This window comes from Salvia hispanica, chromosome 3 (assembly GCF_023119035.1).
Source record: "Salvia hispanica cultivar TCC Black 2014 chromosome 3, UniMelb_Shisp_WGS_1.0, whole genome shotgun sequence".
Taxonomy (NCBI): Eukaryota; Viridiplantae; Streptophyta; class Magnoliopsida; order Lamiales; family Lamiaceae; genus Salvia; species Salvia hispanica.
In genome coordinates, this window is record NC_062967.1 from 14,990,661 (window position 1) to 15,009,667 (window position 19,007).

General features: G+C 35.5%; 1 protein-coding gene and 2 pseudogenes across 2 annotated transcripts; all 3 read left to right on the forward strand.

Moving 5' to 3' along the window:
• The first annotated feature begins 403 nt into the window (after positions 1-403).
• On the forward strand, positions 404-1,945 carry LOC125214166 (annotated as a pseudogene).
• Positions 1,946-8,829: 6,884 nt separating this feature from the next.
• LOC125214164 lies at positions 8,830-11,563 on the forward strand (annotated as a pseudogene).
• A 1,097-nt stretch (positions 11,564-12,660) lies between these two features.
• LOC125215715 lies at positions 12,661-16,173 on the forward strand. 2 transcript variants are annotated; one of them, XM_048117233.1, is made up of 9 exons: positions 12,661-13,041; positions 13,145-13,289; positions 13,514-13,682; positions 13,773-14,043; positions 14,168-14,256; positions 14,800-14,982; positions 15,075-15,160; positions 15,301-15,385; positions 15,776-16,173. In XM_048117233.1, the coding sequence occupies exons 1-9, from the start codon at positions 12,852-12,854 to the stop codon at positions 15,905-15,907; spliced, it is 1,350 nt and encodes a 449-aa protein (XP_047973190.1). In that variant the 5' UTR covers positions 12,661-12,851; the 3' UTR covers positions 15,908-16,173. The 2 variants fall into 2 exon arrangements, with proteins under 2 accessions (XP_047973190.1, XP_047973192.1); XM_048117235.1 differs by having other exon boundaries at positions 13,773-14,031.
• Positions 16,174-19,007: the final 2,834 nt, after the last annotated feature.

Genomic DNA, 19,007 nt, shown 5'->3' on the forward strand with positions numbered 1-19,007 from the left:
AATTTAAACGGCTATATTTTTGGGAATCCAAAAATATATTTTTTAACTTTTTTGGGATTATTTTCAAAAAATTTTTAAGAAAGGAAAATCCAACGGATAATCCGTGGCTGAATAAACGCGCCACGTCGCCGCTCAATGGCACGGACGTGCTCGATGCATCGAGTAGCGCGGCCGGCGCGATTACGAGTGCCGCACCGTCGGCATGACGGGCGCGCCCAAAGCAGCACCGCTGTGAATGCTCTAAGCGACATTTTGGTATAACTTTAGATTTTTGCCGGTTCCGGTTTGTTTTGCTAAAAATTAATTATCCTAAGTACCTATATTAAAATTTGAAATCACCACTATTCACTATTGCTAAAAATATCGAAGGAAAAGATTCTGACGGAGCATCATCACTTTTATTAAAGCAAAAGCCACCGCCTTCCCGCTACAGCCAAAACTAGGCCACAAATCCCAAACTCACCATTCCTCCATTTCCCCAAACCGATTCACAAAACAAAATTGAAAAAAAAAAAAATTAAAATCAAAGCAAATGGCGAGCTCGATCGCAGAAGCGCACAACGTCCGCGTGCTAGGCAGCGGCGACACCGTGGTGGTCCTAGGGCACGGGTTCGGAACCGATCAGTCGGTGTGGAAGCACCTGATCCCGCACCTGGTGGACTGCTACAAGGTGATCGTGTACGACCACATGGGCGCCGGCACCACCAATCCCGATTACTTCGACTTCGACCGCTACTCCACCCTTGAAGGCTACGCCTACGACCTCCTCGCCATCTTGGAGGAGTTCGAGTCCAGAAGTGCATCTACGTCGGCCACTCGCTCTCTTCCATGGCCGGCGCCATCGCTTCCATTTTCCGCCCCGATCTATTTCACAAGCTCATCATGCTCTCCGCCTCCCCAAGGTGTCTCCCAATGTCATTTTAATTACAATTAATTGTTTTTATTTCAAAATTTTATAAGGGGACGAAGGAAGTAGATTTGGATGCTATCACTCATTAGTAGTACTAAATTTTAGTCACTTACTCTTAAGTTAATATCATATGAATATTGATTTGAGACTAAGTTAGTGAAATTCAATATAATTTTTCAACTAGAACGAATCCTACATATACACGATTTGGAATGATTATAGTAGATTATATTCATAGTTATAATTCTTTCAATTTTTTTAATAGTTAGGATATTAGATCCTTTATTTTCTATTTGGTATCTCAATAAATAGAAACTCTCTTATAGTATCTATACTTATTTCTAAAATAAATTCGATACAATTTAGCTCAAGCTTTAATTTTGATAGGTTCTTGAACACGGGGGAAATAAATGCGATACAGTTTAGCTCAAGCTTTAATTTTGATAGGTTCTTGAACACGGGGACTACTTCGGAGGGTTCGAGCAGGAGGACATCAACGAGCTGTGTGGCGCGATGGAGACGAACTACAAGTCGTGGGTGTCGGGGTTCGCGCCCTGGTGGTGGGGGCGACATGGATTCAGTGGCGGTGCAGGAGTTCAGCCGGACGCTGTTCAGCATGCGGCCGGATATAGCGCTGAGCATGTTCAGGATGATATTCACGTTCGACCTGAGGCACTTCCTCGAGCGCGTGACTGTACCGTGCCATATCATCCAAAGCTCCAAGGACTTGGCCGTGCCGGTCGCGGTGGCCGAGTATATCCACCAGAATCTCGGCGGGAAGTCCATCGCGAGGTGGTCCCTACAGAGGGTCATCTGCCACAGCTCAGCTCGCCGGAGCTCACCATCCCAGTGCTGGTACGCCATATACAGCATGATATTGTAGATGGTGATCATTGATGAGCCGTCGACCGAGAAATAAATGTTCGTGACATTTCATGCTTTGTTTGGTTTATTTTTTCCATTTTGGCCTAATGGTTGGATATTGGATTATCGTGGCAACTTTCGTATGAGGAATGTCAAGGGAACATTTCTCAACTGTTTTGTTTAGTAAGAGTCTTCTTGGTATGATGGAATGGAAGGAGAAGGAATGGAGATGGTAATGGAATGAGGACGGAATAGAATGGAATCCTCATTCCATTCTTGTGCTTGGTGAATGTAAGGAATACATGGAATGAAATTGTGTACGTGTGTGTGTGTGGTGTGTATAGCGTGCGCAGGGTGTGCGCAGGTGTGCATAGTGTGTAGTGTGTGCAATACATCTTCGTCGGTAAATCTGATATTTTCGTTGAAAAGATCAGAGAGGGTGAAGAAACCACGACCATCAATGCAAAAATAGGATCGTGTTTTTCGACCCTCGAAAATGTCAATTTAAAGAAAAAAGGTAATATGCTAAAATCACTACGTTTGAGACTTTTCGGTTTTTCCTATAAACTTCAACAAAAGATTCAATTATCTTACAAACTTTGAGGATATGTGTAATTTTTCAATCTGACTCGAACTTGTGTTTTTTTGAAGAAATTGATTTTGTGCTTGATCTAAAAACTTACATGGGCCTATAATTAAAGCAAATGGCGCTATTTTTGTATCGAAAAGACATCATTTTGTACTTGAAAACGTTTAAATCAAGAATTGAATATTTATAAGATTTTCTTCCTCGATTATCTAGGGTTCGTCGATTATTATTGAAGAATTTTCTCCATACATAGACCTTCGAGATTGGATTTTCTCCATGCATTGACCTTGAAACTTATATAAATCGTTTCTATTCAAGTTTGTACTTGTTATTTGATTTTAACCGATGTGTATTTGATTTCCCACCATATATGTCGACATCTACATAACATGTGTATATAATGTGGGAATGTTTTCGCTGTCTCATAATCCTAGTTGAAGAACCAGTGTATGTCACAGGTCTAGATGAATCATTTTCAAAGGGTCTCTTTTTCCTAATCTTCTTTGGTCCAACACACATTTTCTTTACTAGAGATGGTTGGTATACGAAGTGTAAGAATATTCATACCCGTTATCATACGAAATTTTACCGTACGATATCATACCATACCGAAATTACGATATCTGAAAATTTGATATTTTTTCAATACGATAAGTGCGTAATAATAGTATTTACGTTTTTACCTACCCCTAGTCTCACAATTAGGAATATCAATGTAGCCGTTGGGACTCGAATAACCCGTCAAATTTGTAGGGTTCTAGCCGATAAAATTAAAACCCAATTAGCCGCATTTTGATTAACCTGCGTCGTTAGGGCACTGAAACCGATGGGCTAGCCGAAAACTCGATAAAGTTTATATTATTCTATTTTTTTACTTCTAATTCAACACTTCATTGATTAATTTTAGAGTAAAAATAATAAAAAAATACCTTTCAATTTTGTATCAAATATAAAAATTATATATTAAATTTTTAATAATATAATAATTAATAAATAATTAAAAACTTCAAATTCACTTTAAAAAATATTTAAATTCCTAAAACATGCATTAAAATTTCACGAAATATCTCAAAAATTAGTATTTGATCATGTTTATGATTGAGTTTGAGCATATATCTCAAATTTATAATAATTAAATATTTTACATTTTATGAATATAACTAATTTTCATCACTATTTATTTGATTGATCGCATGTTAATCTTATCGGTAGTAACCCGATTAACTAGTTGGGCTAGCCGAAACCCGAGCTTTTAGGGTTAGGGTTGAACTTTTATAACCGAAAAAAATCAACTCAATTAGCCCACTCCGATTAACCGCAACCGAGTAGGGCCAGCCCGAAACCCGAGGCCGCCCGATTGACATCTCTACTCACAATGTCCACCCCTCATAATTCAAGGCCTCGAGCTTTTCCTAATCTTCGGACACAACATGTTCAGTATAAGAACTAATTTCGTCTAACTTAGTCTAATCTAATTGTTATGACAAATAGGGAAATTATTGTCGATAAACAAAAGAACGTAAATAAGCACGAGAATTTACGTGGTTCTGACGATGTGTTGGCTACATCCACGAGCAAGAACGGAAAACAAATTGTATTATGATGCTTCTGAGATACAAAGTTATTGTGTTCTACTTCTATATAAATAGGTCTAGAGACGAACTAGGCCTAATACAACAATTAAGGCTCAAAGCTGAACATTTCATAGTGTCGGGCCGGGGACGTCTCCAAACCTCGGACCTTCAAGCAAGACCTCCGTTTGGCTAGCGACAAACGGTAATGATTCAAGATATCCTAATACTAATTTCATTCTATCAAAGAGATTCTCATGTCCTTTAAGTATATCAATCAAATTTAACTCTAGAATTAACTATATAATCATTGAAGCTTTCACAAACATTATTTAAAATAATCAGAGCATTGCACAAGTACTATTAGGTCTTACAAAATCTAGTTTGATTCTTATCCATTATGTCGACAAACGCTACGTCATTTCCTTCTCCATTTCCATGCATGCCATGTTGCAATTCTATTCGTTTACATATGTGCTCCTAACCAGCATAATAGACTATTCAAGACAGATCCTTTGTGGCTCTTCTTCCATTTTGCATAAATGCCCATTGCACAATTTCTATGCTAGGTGGGGCCAATGCTTCAATTTTCTCAAGACCCTACAAAAATCAAGTGTCAAAAACAAGAAAAATATTTATAACTTTCACATTAGTGTTAAATAAAAAAGTATATCTTCTATTGATCACTAATAGAAATTATGCCAACTTCTTCACTAAAACCGAATTCTACTGCCAAAATGTTGATGAACCAATTCCAACATCTCGTATTTTAAACTTCAATCATTGCCCAAGCTATAGGGAATATCTGGCTGTTCCCATTTTTCTTCAAGAAGACATCATCCAAGCTAATGATCCTTCTACAAAAAATATGGAACTCGTTTCTCAAAATCACTAAATCACATGTACATATACTTGAACAAAAATCCCAATCATCAACTTAAGAAGGCATTTCCTAATCTTAGTTTAATAATCTTATACAGAACTCCTTAACAACTCAATTGCCTTATGCTTTGCATCATACAATTTCATTTTATAGCATCATGTGCATACCATCAGCTTAAAGTCCCTGCCTAGTTCTTTCATATTAAGATTTGGTCCAACTCTTGAAAATCAAACAAATCCGGTTAAAAAATTACCTTAATTATTGTATTTCCTACATACTTTTCAAACTTATCATCAAGAATCATAGTCTCATGCCATAGTGATATCGGATTCAACTTTGTTTCTCTATTTAAAAAGTCAAGAACTGCGAATTAAAATAAAGCTGAACAAAATCCTAGTTTCGATCAAATTAAATAGTCAAAACACAATGAGGATATCATACCACTATTTTTCTCGGATTGGTGTTCGTCCCATATTGTGGACCACCAAAAGACATAGCTTCACTGACAACGAATGGAGCACCAACCACCTGAATGATGCAAATAATGGGATCACGTGGGAATCCGCCTACCAACAACTGCAGGACCACCACCAACTTTATCCACTCGTCGGGATTCAAGTAACGAGAGAAATTTGTCAAAGGTTTGGGATTTCAAATTTGGGAGGTTTTGGTATCTCAAGTGTGAAGAATTTGTTTCCGTAATGTTCTAGTGTGGAGTCTTCGACCGACTGATACCGTAATAGTCCACGTAAAATTAAATTCACACGTAATGGGCAACATATAGTCCAAAACAACTATTTGTAGTATAATTAAATATTTTAAAGTTTAGAAAAGCAAAAAATTATTCTAAAGAAACTAATTGTCCAAATTGAAAAAGTCAACTAATTGACAAATAAAGCTCTTTTAGTATGTACGCATTGTGTAAATTGGGATAAATCGTACTCCCTCGATCCCATTTAAAATGAAACATTTGGAATCAAGCAGATTTTATGTAGTGTTTTTTGGATTGATAGGAGAGAGTGAAAAGTAGTATGTAAAAAGTAGATAGAGTTGTTTCCATTTTAGGAAATATTTCATTAATTTAAAACAAACAAAAGAAAACGTTTCATTTTAACGATGGATAAGAACTTAATCAAACCATAATTTCCTTGTATCTTTTATCACTCATCCACACCTCCAAACAAAATCGATACTGCAATTCCTTTATTCCCTCAGATCGAATCGAATTTCTGTGATTTCATGCAATTTATCTGCTCTAATCCACACTGAATTAACAGTTGCTAATCATCGTTCCCGATCGTTGCTCAGAAAAAAAACGAGCAATTGCAATTGATCGACGCTGCTGGCGCACCTCTCTGCCCTATTGCTCCAAATCTTCGCTATTTTGCGCCCTCGTCGCGCAGCTCCACAATCAACCGTCCGCTTCGGCCTTTTCCTTTGCTGCTGTAAGTAAGGCCAACGACGCCTTCTCGTCGGAGATCTGCGCCACTGTGATGTCGAAAGCGCGGGTATACGCGGACATTAACGTGCTGCGTCCCAGAGAATACTGGGATTACGAGAATCTCACTGTTCAGTGGGGTAAGTAGTTAATTACAATTATTTCCACTAATTTTATAGTTATACAGCGGTAATTTTGTGCCAATGGGGATGATTCGTGATAAATGTTCAACTGTAAGGATTTTGAGCTAGAGTTGTTAATGGGAAGATTTTGAGCAAATTAATATGTCTGGTAAATGCATTTTAAATTCTTTTATTTCATTCAATTTGAATATATTTGTGTTTGCTCCGTGGTGAATTCTTTGCCTAATATATATTCTAAGTTGAACACGAAAGAAGACTGTGGCTTTCGGGGCACTTATCAGTAAGTGCTTGTGTGCTTAAAATCTCCTGAGTATTGGATAACCAAGTAATGATATATAACTCAGCTGTGAAGGTAATTTAATCAATATATGAGACCTTGGAAAGAATTTGAAGATAATCTTTTTCTAGATTTACACACACTCACCCAAATGACTCAAAGCTGGCTTATTAATTGAGTTGGGCTTGTTGTCAGTTTTGGAGAGCATTCGTTTTTAGATCCACATGCACTCACCGAAATGACTCAAAGGCATCTTATCAGTTGAGTTGCACTTGTTTTTAGTTATGAGATCATTCTTGAAAAAGAAAATGGTGCCCTGCAATATCGAGATTGTATAGGAATGCATCTCTTACTCTTCATCTTGCAATTTCCCAATTCTTATTCTGATAAGGTGTTATGATTCAACATAGATTATTTGTGTATTACTACATGGAAAAGAAGAACGAATGTTTAATCCATTTGGGGGTGAAAACAATCAACAACCTGTTCTTATCTACGCCTGAAGAATTAGGGGCCAATGTGCTCTATAGAAGTTTCATATTTTTATTTTTGAAAGAAATATCTTATCGAACACTAGGGCCTTGAGCACTTATTAATATGTTTTAACTTGTTTCCTATATGCTTCCAGAGACCAGGATGATTACGAGGTTGTTCTAAAGTCGGTAGGGGAAAATACAGTGAAGTTTTTGAAGGCATAAATGTAAATAGCAATGAAAGGTGCATAATCAAGATTCTGAAGCCTGTTAAGAAGAAAAAGGTTTGTTTTTATCCTCTTAATGGGGGCCAGTGATTAATTCACATATTCTCAATGTGCTTATGCTCTTTGGAGATTTGACCTATCCTGACACGTGACTTTTGATGGTGGATTTTATATCCATCTCCAATTGTTTGATCGAAATTATCTTTAAACTGAATGAAATTGAATCTTCCTCATGTAAAAAAAGATTGCTGTACTTGGATAGTACTACTTGTGCACAGTTTCAAGTTTTTGTCTTACATACTTCGTTAAGTATTTGTTTGAGCTGTAAACGGAAACTGCATGAAAAAGTATGCTTTTCTACATTGCTGAAAGTATCCATTTATAGCTTCTTTTATAACTTTTTTCTTCTACAATCTCATTTCATTTTTTTCTTCATTGTCATTTCTGATGTTCTTGGTTATCTATCAAAGTGTTCTTCTTGATGAGAAATATAAAAATTTCATGTAACTGGCCCAAATTTACATATTTATGTCCCGTGATTCAATGTTGTGTCTATAATGTTTTCTTGTAAACTTCTGTGCAGATAAAAAGAGAGATCAAAATTCTGCAGAACCTATGTGGGGACCCAATGTTGTCAAACTCCTTGACATTGTTAGAGATCAGCACTCTAAAACTCCTAGCTTGATATTTGAATTTGTTAATAGTACAGATTTCAAAGTTCTGTACCCCACATTAACCGATTTATGACATACGTTTTACTACATATATGAGCTTCAAGGTGAGGATATGCTTCAATGTCATATTAATGAAAATTCAATTTCCTACAAATCTTGTATTTCATACTTTTGACCTTTCAGTTAGTGGCTACATATTTTCATGAAAATATGCTTATAAACTTCTTATGTTAAGAAAGATTATATATTGTTTAGGATGTACCTTAGAAACCCCCACCATCGGTTGGCTTTATTTATCATATATGGAGGGTGCTTGTGCATGTGCTACAGGCTAGGTGGCTTTGCACTGACTGATTTTTTCAAATGTATTATAATTTTTATATGAGGGATTTATCTTGTAGTATATCAATTTATATACCATCTCCACCACATGACCTTCACTTTCTCCATTTACAGTGCAATTACTCCTAAGTGTATCACTTTGGGTTCGGCATGGGTTTTAATAAATGTATGGTAAAACTAAGTGTGTTTAGTGGAGAAAGGGGCCACCATATGTTAGTGGGGGAGGAACCAAAAGGAAAGTGATATCAGATATATTAATCATTACTTGTACTAACACTGCCCTTGATGTGAGATTCTTTCTTCACTCACCAATGCACTATTTTATTACAGCCCTCGATAACTTTAGCCCTAAATTAGTAAACTACAGAAATACTAAAGATAACTATAACTAAATAGTGGTCTCTATCACTTGTCTTGTTTGATAGTATTTCAATCCTATTGTCATTGATTACTTTGTAGGCACTGGATTACTCTCACTCTCAGGGAATAATGCACAGAGATGTTAAGCCTCATAATGTGATGATAGACCATGAATTGCAAAGCTTGCTTGATTGACTGGGGTCTTGCAGAATTTTACCATCCTGGCAAGGAGTATAATGTCCGTGTTGCTTCAAGGTACATTGTGGCTATTTCTTAGGGTAATTGGTAGTGATTTTTTCCTTTATATATTTTTTTCCTTCTTCATGTTTCTTAACTAGATTTGTTGAGTTACTATTTTCATGTTTCCTTTTGATTATCCTTAGTATGATATTTTTCATTTGATGCTCTGACTTCTCATTTCCAGAGACGACTCATGCCATTAGGATACAGATGGATACAATATCCTTCCTGAATTTTCTTCCTTACAGGTTGTTCCAGTTGGATTTGCGTTTGTGAAGAAAAAACATAGGAAATTAGGAATTGGAGACCATAAGTAGAACTAACTAGCTCATTTATAGTTAGGGTTATGGTAAAAATTTGTTTTTTCGTAAAATTACGAATCCTGTAGTTAACCTATAGAGTATAGAGTAAATGCACTTGACATATAAGGTAACTGCACTTTCATGGTCTTGTAATTGTGCCCTGTATGATTCGAATTTCAAACCCAGGATCATGAAAGTGCATGTACTTTATAGGTTAAGTACCGTTACTTCATATATTTAGTGCATATACAAATTTATATTTGTATATGTTGGATGACATCACATGCTTATTTTCATTTTTACTCACTTTCAGTCGTATCATACCTATAATAACTTTAGGGTCATGAATACTTATTTCGACCGGATACCCTACCTGCCTAGCTGGCCCTACCTTTGATTTACTTTCTACGGAAACCAATATAAATGACTTAATCTCTGTATTCTATATTGGATTAAATTAATTTTTGTATGTTGTTAGCATAGAACCGTGCAGGCATGCGTTTCCCGTTTATTTTATTGGATTTTGGTGGATCCAATCTCCAATTGGGTGTTACTTGCTACTCAGTTAGCATATCAGAGTATGGATTATCGGAAGGATTACGTTCTTCATTTCAGTTTTGCTTGTTAATAGTAGTAGATTTCGGAGGTTGTATTTGTTTGGAATGTAACTCAGAAACTGTTAGCTGGTTGATATGATTATGTTAAATCTCTTCTATTGATTCAGATACTTCAAGGGTCCAGAACTTCTGTTGACTTGCAAGACTATGACTATTCCTTGGATATGTGGAGCCTGGGTTGCATGTTTGCCGGGATGGTTAGATAATTGAATGGGTCACTTTATCAGTTCCATCGATGTTTGTTCCTTATTTGTCCTTATCTTTTTTCATGTTGATTATGTAGATTTTTCGGAAAGAACCTTTTTTCTATGGACATGATAACCAGGATCAACTTGTAAAAATCGCTAAGGTAAATACGTTGGCTTGCCCATTGAGAGTATTTGAGACATTGTATGTAATTCAACTCCCATATATTTAAACACTCATGGGTTGTACTAATAGAGACACAAAGTAATATAGTGGCGCAGCTGACAATCTCTTAAAGTTTGTGGATCTCCTATGTAACTCATCTGATTTGAGATTTTCTCCTCCAGGTCCTTGGGACTGATGAGTTAAATGCGTATCTACACAAATACCGGTTGGAGCTTGATCCTCAACTAGAAGCTCTTGTTGGAAGGTATGCTATTTGCTAAGAGTTACAAAATGAATCCAAATTAAACTTTTAACTCATCCTATGTGTAGTAAAATATTTTAGATGAAAGCTGGTCTTTGGCTGTGACTTAACTAGATGCTTTCCATTTAACTACTTTCAATTTCTCAGGCATAGCAGGAAACCATGGTCGAAGTTTGTTAATTCAGATAATCAGCATCTTGTGTCACCAGAGGTCATGCTTTGTTCTTTCATTCCTTCTTCAACCTTTTAAATTCTAAGCAAAATTACTTACACAAATGAAATTCATAAATCAATTTCCTCTTTTTCCAAATTTAGAAATTTTGTCTTACTCTGACAGGCCATCGATTTCCTCGATAAACTCCTGCGATATGATCATCAAGATAGGCTCACAGCAAGAGAAGCTATGGTATTTCTTCACTGCTTTGCTAACTTATAGTACTCATCGACTGAGCTACTCTGCCCCCTGCATTTTGAAAATTTCTATTGCATTTTTGTTGCAGAAAACAAAAATTTGGGCATACTTTGTATATTTACATGCAATTAATTTTTTTAAAATCCGACTTTTTGACCTTTTTAAAAAAACTGAAAATGTGAGTTTAACTTATGTTTTGATATCAAGATAAACTTTGTTTGATGAAGCTATGAAATGGCTTTTAACCTATCTTGATGTCTTTTTGTTGGTATGTTCTTTTTCAAACTCTAATCTTGTGCTCGACTAATCTTATTGTAGGCTCATCCGTATTTCTCAAGTAAGGGCTGCAGAGAATAGCAGGAGCCGAACTCAATAGCTCAACCTCCTTGCTCGCAAAACACAGCATAGCTTTGTGGTAATGTAACAAATGCAGCCGTTGATACCCTTGTGATCTTATATTTTGATCATTTGTCAGTTACAAGAATTGTTTTATAACTAGCTATCATAACATAACCCTCGTATATGTTGGAGTTTTCCAGTTTCTGTGTATTAAGAGTATATTTTTGCAATATTACTTTATGTATCCATTAATTATGAGTGGATGATTCCCTTTGATTGTTTTGCTTTACTTTTGAGTGAAACCTCTCCCCAACCCATGTAGCCTGTGGCATGGATTAACTTTTTTAAATAGCATCAATAATGGTTTTTCATCTATTTCGATGATAATTCGAACCATCAACTTATTTGTTGGATGTAAAACGTCAAATTGCAATGGAAGCCAATCAAATCTTGACCACTAAAGTAATATGTGTGCTCGTTGTAAACTTTAAGCTCAATTTATATTGGTGCGACAATGGATATTACCCTGTAGACGCAATCTATCCTAGGTGGTCGATTTTGTCAAGACCTTTTCGTGTCCAACAAATCGAAAAGGGTTTGTTTCCGCGAAGCATGATTTAGCTAAAAAAGATGTTTTATCGTACTCCAAACATGGTTCGCAATCGTTCAAGGATGTGTTAGCCGATACCATATATGTATACGCCATACGGCTTAATATGATTATTGAGGATGAAGGAGCCAAGCATAGTTGGGTGGATGTAGACATGACCAACTCCTCACCCGCAAGCAACCCCCAAATCAAGGTGCACCCAAGAATTTCGAACTTATATACATCGCGGAATCAACACACGATAACTCCAATATAATGATTGAAAAACATAAGCACATTTTGGTCCACTGATTATAACATATTTTTTATTTAAATCTAGATTTTATTTATTTTATATATTTCAATAAATTTAGTTATTTTTTAAAATTTAATTATATAAATTTTATATCCCTCCTCCGTCCAGATTTGTAGAATATTTTGCCATAAAAGTCATCCCACATTTGAGTAACATTTAGAATTTACCATATTTGCACATAAAATTTTACCCCATTATTCACTAAAATTACACCAAACGTCATTATCTATATTAAAATAAATCAAAACAAAAACAAAAAACCAAAAAGTCAAAGATGACTCCACTTTCAACCAACTCACTTTATTTATTACACACTTCATCATCTCACTCCACCTCTCACTTCATTAATTACACACTCCACCAATTCCTTAAAACACGCATCATAACTAAACGTTACTACAAGCCGTGGACGGGGAGTATTTCAGTAAATTAGTAGTAATTTTTATTAACAGGGATTCAACAACTTTCACCAGAAGGAACCAACCATTTTACTAAGTCTCGTGCTCAGTTTATGCTCTGTCAATTTGATTTGGACGCAGAATTTAGTTCAATCCGGCCACAACTCTTTCCCGGCTGATAATACTCTCTTCTGATTTCACCACGATTTTCGACTGGATTTACCGTTTATTGTGAGCTCACCAATCAACATTCATGCGACAATCCGTGTAAAAAATGGGGGTTGTGATTGAATCTGATATATGGGAACCAAACAAATCAATTTATATACTCTTATTCATCTTCTCTGTGGTTTCAATCTTCTGCTTGCCCGCCAAATCGAGTGCAAATGTGCTCGATCACGCGTCTTCCGCTTCTCTTCTCCGCTTCCAGCGCAAATTTCTCCTCCTCTTCGCTATTTCCTCAGGTCACTGCAATTTTGTGTTTTTGTAATGTAGGTTTATTTCCTGCTAAATTAACTTCTACTTTGTTTCCCCTTTGGCTGACAAAATTTATTTGTGTGTCGACAGTGATGGAGGGTTTATGGGCTGCGTTTGGAGAATACGAGTTGGCGTTTTATGGATTCAGTAAAGATCAATTGCTGAATGTTATTTCCGTTGGATTTGCGGTCTCTCTGTTTATCGGGAGTTTCATCGGAGTGCTATCTGATTTATTGTAAGTATGGTCACTCAATAGTTATGCCAAGATGTGGCCTTTCTTTGTGTGTGTTTGGATGGTAATGTGTTGCTCAATTTTGCAGGAAATGAAATCTAAATTAGTCTTTTTTGTAGTTGTACATCTGGAAACTACCTTATAAGTATGGATATTTTGAACATTGTGACAATTTTGCGAATGCTTTGAGTAATTACTCACCTTCTATAAAAATCTTGTCTGCGCAGAGGTTACAAGAAGCTGTGCTTGTTGTTTTTCTTGCTACACCTTTTGGTGAGTTTATGGAAGCTAGTCTTTGGAACTTCTACTTTTTGGTTAACAAGCATCTTTCTTTCACTGGCATCATCGATATTTTCCTTCGGGTTCGAGGCATGGATGGTTGTTGAGCAGGACAAGGTTGGTCTAGGATTTTTTTAAGGCTATCATTTATTTATGTTAATTCTTTTTATATTTTGCTATGATGGTGATAGTACTTATGTTTTGCAGCTTGGGCAGAGGCAAGAGGTACTGAATGACATGTTTTGGCTGATGACTTTCTTGGAGTCTGCATCTTTTATCGGAAGCCAGGCACTTGCAAATTATCTTATTGATGATAATGTGATCAGAAATATTAAATCTTTGTGGATTGGAGCTGCAGTTTTGGCTGTTCTTGCTGTTGGTCTTGTCACTCGAGGCTGGCAAGAAGCTCCTCAAACAACGATTTTGAAGGATTATCGTGTTTCGTTTCACAAACATGTTATTTGTGGTATATCAAAATGCATGTTCTTTCCTTCATGGCATATGTTTGGGTTTGCAACCTTAAGGAATTATAAGAGGAACTTCTGTTATTGGCATTTGGCTCAAAATCCTCTAGTGAGTAACAATGCATTCTCATTTTGCAGATAAAAGGATATGGCTCTTGTCGTGGGCACAGTCTAGCGTGTATTTTTCTGTTGCAGCATTTTGGATTCTTTGGGCCCCATCTATAGTGGTATGATTATGAAGGCATCAGTTTGTCCCCTACACTTTTATTATAGCCTGTGATGTCACAGTTATGCAAGGTGCAATTTGTGGGTTTGCTAATTTGGTGCACATTTTTTATTCCTTTTATAATTCTATGGATTTGGAGTCATAGAAAAATAGATGGTACTGATAGTGTTCAGTATCTTGAAAAATTGTGAAACTTGCGAGGTCATTTGACTTTTATGATAAAGAATTTATCTGCAGCGCATAGATACTGGATTTTCTAGATCATCCATATGTTTCTTTTGTCATGATCTAGCCATATGTTCTTCTATGTATATTAATGTATATGTGTGTGTGTGTGTGTCTTATAATGCTCGCACATGCATAGAGAGTTGACACTTGCTAGAATTTCTTTTCAACAATTAAGTTGTATTTTTGGTTCAACCTAAATATTAACTATGGTGTATTTGCTTGAAAACTTTCTTTTGATTGCTATTGTTTCTTATTATACTCCTATTAACTATGTAAAAAGATCTTAAAAATTTGTTTGACCAGTATTATGCTACAGGCTGATGGAAGGGAGGTGTCTTTGGGATTGATATATCCTTGTTTGCTTGGTTCGAAGATGCTTGGTAGCACTGGATTCCCATGGTTCTTCCACATGCCATTAGTGCTTCGGACAGAGGAATACCTAATGTATGCATTCACCATAATGGGCATTGCTTTGTCTATTGTGGCCTATGATTATCAGGTGAGCTAACTTCATACTCATTCTTACAGCTAACTATGTTGTGTTTAATCTTCTTGTTGTAGTATTTTGGTTTAAGGTTTTCCTTATTTCAGGAAATAGGACTTCTGGTAACATTATTCTGCTTATTTCAAACTTGCCTGGGCATGGTTTTGCCATTTCTTGCCAGACTGAGAACAACGTAAGCTATCATTACTTTCTACTTATTTATGAACCCTATGTTGACATTCAGTGATGAATTATTTTATCGCCTGATGTTTGATCTCGAGTGATGAACACAAGTGTTGTTTGCAATCTTATCCTTCTAACTACCCCCTGCAGGTATCTGCCAAATGAAATTCGTGGTGGAATGATGAGCTTATCTCTCATGCCTGCAAATGCAGCAATCTTGTTTCTTCTGGTCCTGGTATATTCTACTTCCACATCACATATTTGTAAACATAATTATAATAGAATCAATGGGTTTAGATGTTTTTACTATGGAAAGGCTACTTTGTTCACTATAACCTGTCTCTTTGGGTACAAAATTGCATTAACAAAATTGTTTCGAAAGAATTCTAAAGATGACTTGAAATTGATAAAAGTTAATGAAATTTCCTGTCATGTGTATCTTCCTTGGGACTTAGGAGGGCATATTATACATTTACATATTTTCATGCACATGTGAAATTTTGGGGTTTTCGATTGCCTTTTTTGCAGTCTGAACTAAATGCATAGCTTCCTTCCTTTTGTACTTCCTTTTATTGATCTATTTTTTCCTTGACATGGATTTGTTGCTACCGTGTTGGCATTGCAGAGAGGTCATCACTACATTGCAAATTCAACTATTACCTCTGTTGCTGCCCTTGGACTATTCTCGGCTGCTGGCTGCATGTATTCGTTAAGAAAATGGGGAAAACAACTCCAGCCGAGTAGACGCAACTTGTGATCCAAACCCATTCCTCGAAGTTCATTCAACCATCAATCCTCTGAAGTTGAAGGCTTGCATCTTCTTGTACGATCAAATATCTGACTGGCGAGAGATGGGTGGTGCTATATGTCGATAACTGCATGAAGCATGTTTTTGCCAGCCAGCCAATGTAGAGTGACGGAAGAGGGGATGAATGCTGAAAACGATCTTTAATGGCTTACGGGTTTGGTAGTTTCAAGAAGAGGTAGTGTTAGATGCAGTCATCAGTTGCATACATGGTAGCCCATTGCGGTTGATGCTCCGGACTGCGACTTGCTGAGCCGGGGCCGCCTGAACATTACCACCTGTAGTCATTTGTGCAAAATATGTGAGCAGACAGCTATCGGTAGTTTAACAAAAGATCAAATTTTGTGTGTGTTTACTTTTAATAATGTTTTTTGTTCTCCTGAAATAGCAAACTGAAAACATAATAGAAATTCACAAAAATAATTTCTTGCTAAAAGTTGGGAAAACCCACTCTCAAAACGTAACGGACTAAAAAAAAAATGATTTACAGCACAAATATTATTTTTAAATGAATTGGTCTACGATTAATTTGTCGGTGTAAATGCCAACAAAACAAAATACTCCTATAAAAAATTAATAAAACAAAGGCTCGTGCACACAATAGAAAACAGCAATTGGTGGCTAAAACCAAATTTAGGGTGAAATATGGTTTTTCATGAACTTTAAAATTGGTGATTAAAATTGTGAACTTGTCATATTGTAGTAATTTTTCAATGCTGAAACAAAAAATTTGTTGTTAAATTTTAAAATTCTTGAGGAAAAAAAACAAATTTAGCTTGCAATAAGGACCAACCGCCTAAATTATTTAAATGTTATTTAAATTTGCATCTCGAAATAGGCTTTAAATAATACCAATACAATATTTCATTTTATCTATAGGGATTTGAATTAACTGTAACCGGGCTTGATCATCGGTTAGCTTCCAGCGGCAATAACCGCCCTTTTTCGTACATGTCGTCCAATCCAACATTTTTTACCACGAAAACGCCAAAAGTGGAAGTAAAGGTTATTTCTTGGGTAATCTAATTACTGGAATAAGATAAAATGACCTTAAATCCCCATGAAAGGCCAGATGTCTCTACACGTGTATATGCCCATTCGTGGCCAAGAAAAGTGAAGCACGCTTTTTACGAAAGCATTGTTTGGTTAAATCCATTAAAATTGAGAAGAGGGTTAACGTCATACCATCCACTTTCACCCAAACTAGTAGTGCCAACTTGCATGATAAAATCCAACTCTCTAAAGCATTACTATTTTTTTAGTATATATTATTTCAAGAAGATATAGTGAGCAAAGAAGTCACACTCACGCCAAACGGAAAAATCAAAATCAATACATGAGGCACTGCCCAATATAGTAGTAATTAATTGATTGGAAACAAGGTTAATTAATGAATAAAACCTTGACCCCATCTAGTGATATGCATTTAATATGGAAAAATATTCTTGTTCGAAACTCTTAATGGCTACAACTGGATAATGTATTTTATTGATTGTGTTTATGAATAAGATAGAATGGAGGTAAGAAATACACCTGGCAATAATTTTGGCAGTGAACGAGCACAAATTTCATTTGTCAAAATCAATAAAATTTGGCTGAGATGAGCACAAATCTAATAAAATAAGAAAAAATATAAGGGATATTTGACATCTAATATCATTTATGAAAATTTTAAAATGTTTGATTTTTTTCACAATTTTAAAATAGTAAATAATATCGAATTTTATTAGGGTTTGTTTTTCCAGAATGAAAAAATTTCTCAAATAATATTATGATACGGAATTTTTTTTGTAATTTTTCGACAACAATTTTGAGGCTTCAAGTTTTACAATCTTGAAGATAGTTTTTCTTGAAGCACACCCTCCAAAATTATTCTTAATCTATTAAAATAGCATGAATTTTTTCATTTGGAAAAAAACAACCGGAGTAAAGTTCGTGATATTATTTGAATTTTAAAATTCATGGGAAAAATTCAACTTTTGAAGTTCTGATATTAATGTCAATATCCCAAAATATAATAACTGAAATATTATTAGCCCAAGATGAATAAGTAAAATAGAGAAGAAAAGGTAGGAGAATGTAAGAAACGGTGGACGACGTTACCAAAACTAGAATAAGACTAATATTTGTGAACAAATAAAATGGGAAAAATAAGATTATTGGTTGCATTATTTGTTTCTTTTTACATTAGTAATAGTAAGTTTGGACAACTAGATTTAAAATTGAGTTTGGGTAACAGCTAAGTGGCTAAAACGACTAGTTAAACAATCTACAAATATTGTGTCTTGATGCGAAAATTTTACTTTTTCAATAGTAATGTCACCTAGATGACTCATTAGCTTTATGAAGTTTGATGTCAATCTCTAGCATTCACTACCAAGTTCGAGAGGATGAACTAATGACCGATTCCTGTGTACTGGGGTCGGTGGCCTCATTGCCCGTCCATAATCGACCAATTTGTTCATGACAACTCAGCCTCCAACCCTCCGTAAATTTAAGAGTACGTACTAGAAAGGTAAAGAAAAATAAAAATTTAGAATAAAATTAGGACTTGGGAGAAGAAATAAGCGTGAAACTAAAGAGGAAAGCTAGAAAATCGTGAAGTTTGGTTAATTTGTAAATTTAGCCAATTATATCATAACGTTGATATTTTTCAATTATCTATTGATTTTGAATTGAAGAGAAATTGTGTATGAATTGGATGCCGAATTCCATGATATTTTTACAATTTTGTGTATCACTCATAATAACCATTAATTACACCAAAGCTTTAACACACCTCAGCAGTTGTCCAACATAACATAACACAGTTTCATCAATGATCAAATTTCTTTTCCTTTAATGCAGATCAAAGAGGACTAAACATAAATGGAACATCATATAAACACCAATTTTACGCACTATAAATTACAAAAAATACATATATTTATCTTCTAAATATCTAAGAAGATACAGGACACATTTATATGCCTATAAATATGACAATGTCACACAATCAACAAACCAAGATTATATATTTTCCTAACAAAGTAAAAATAAAACAAAATGATTA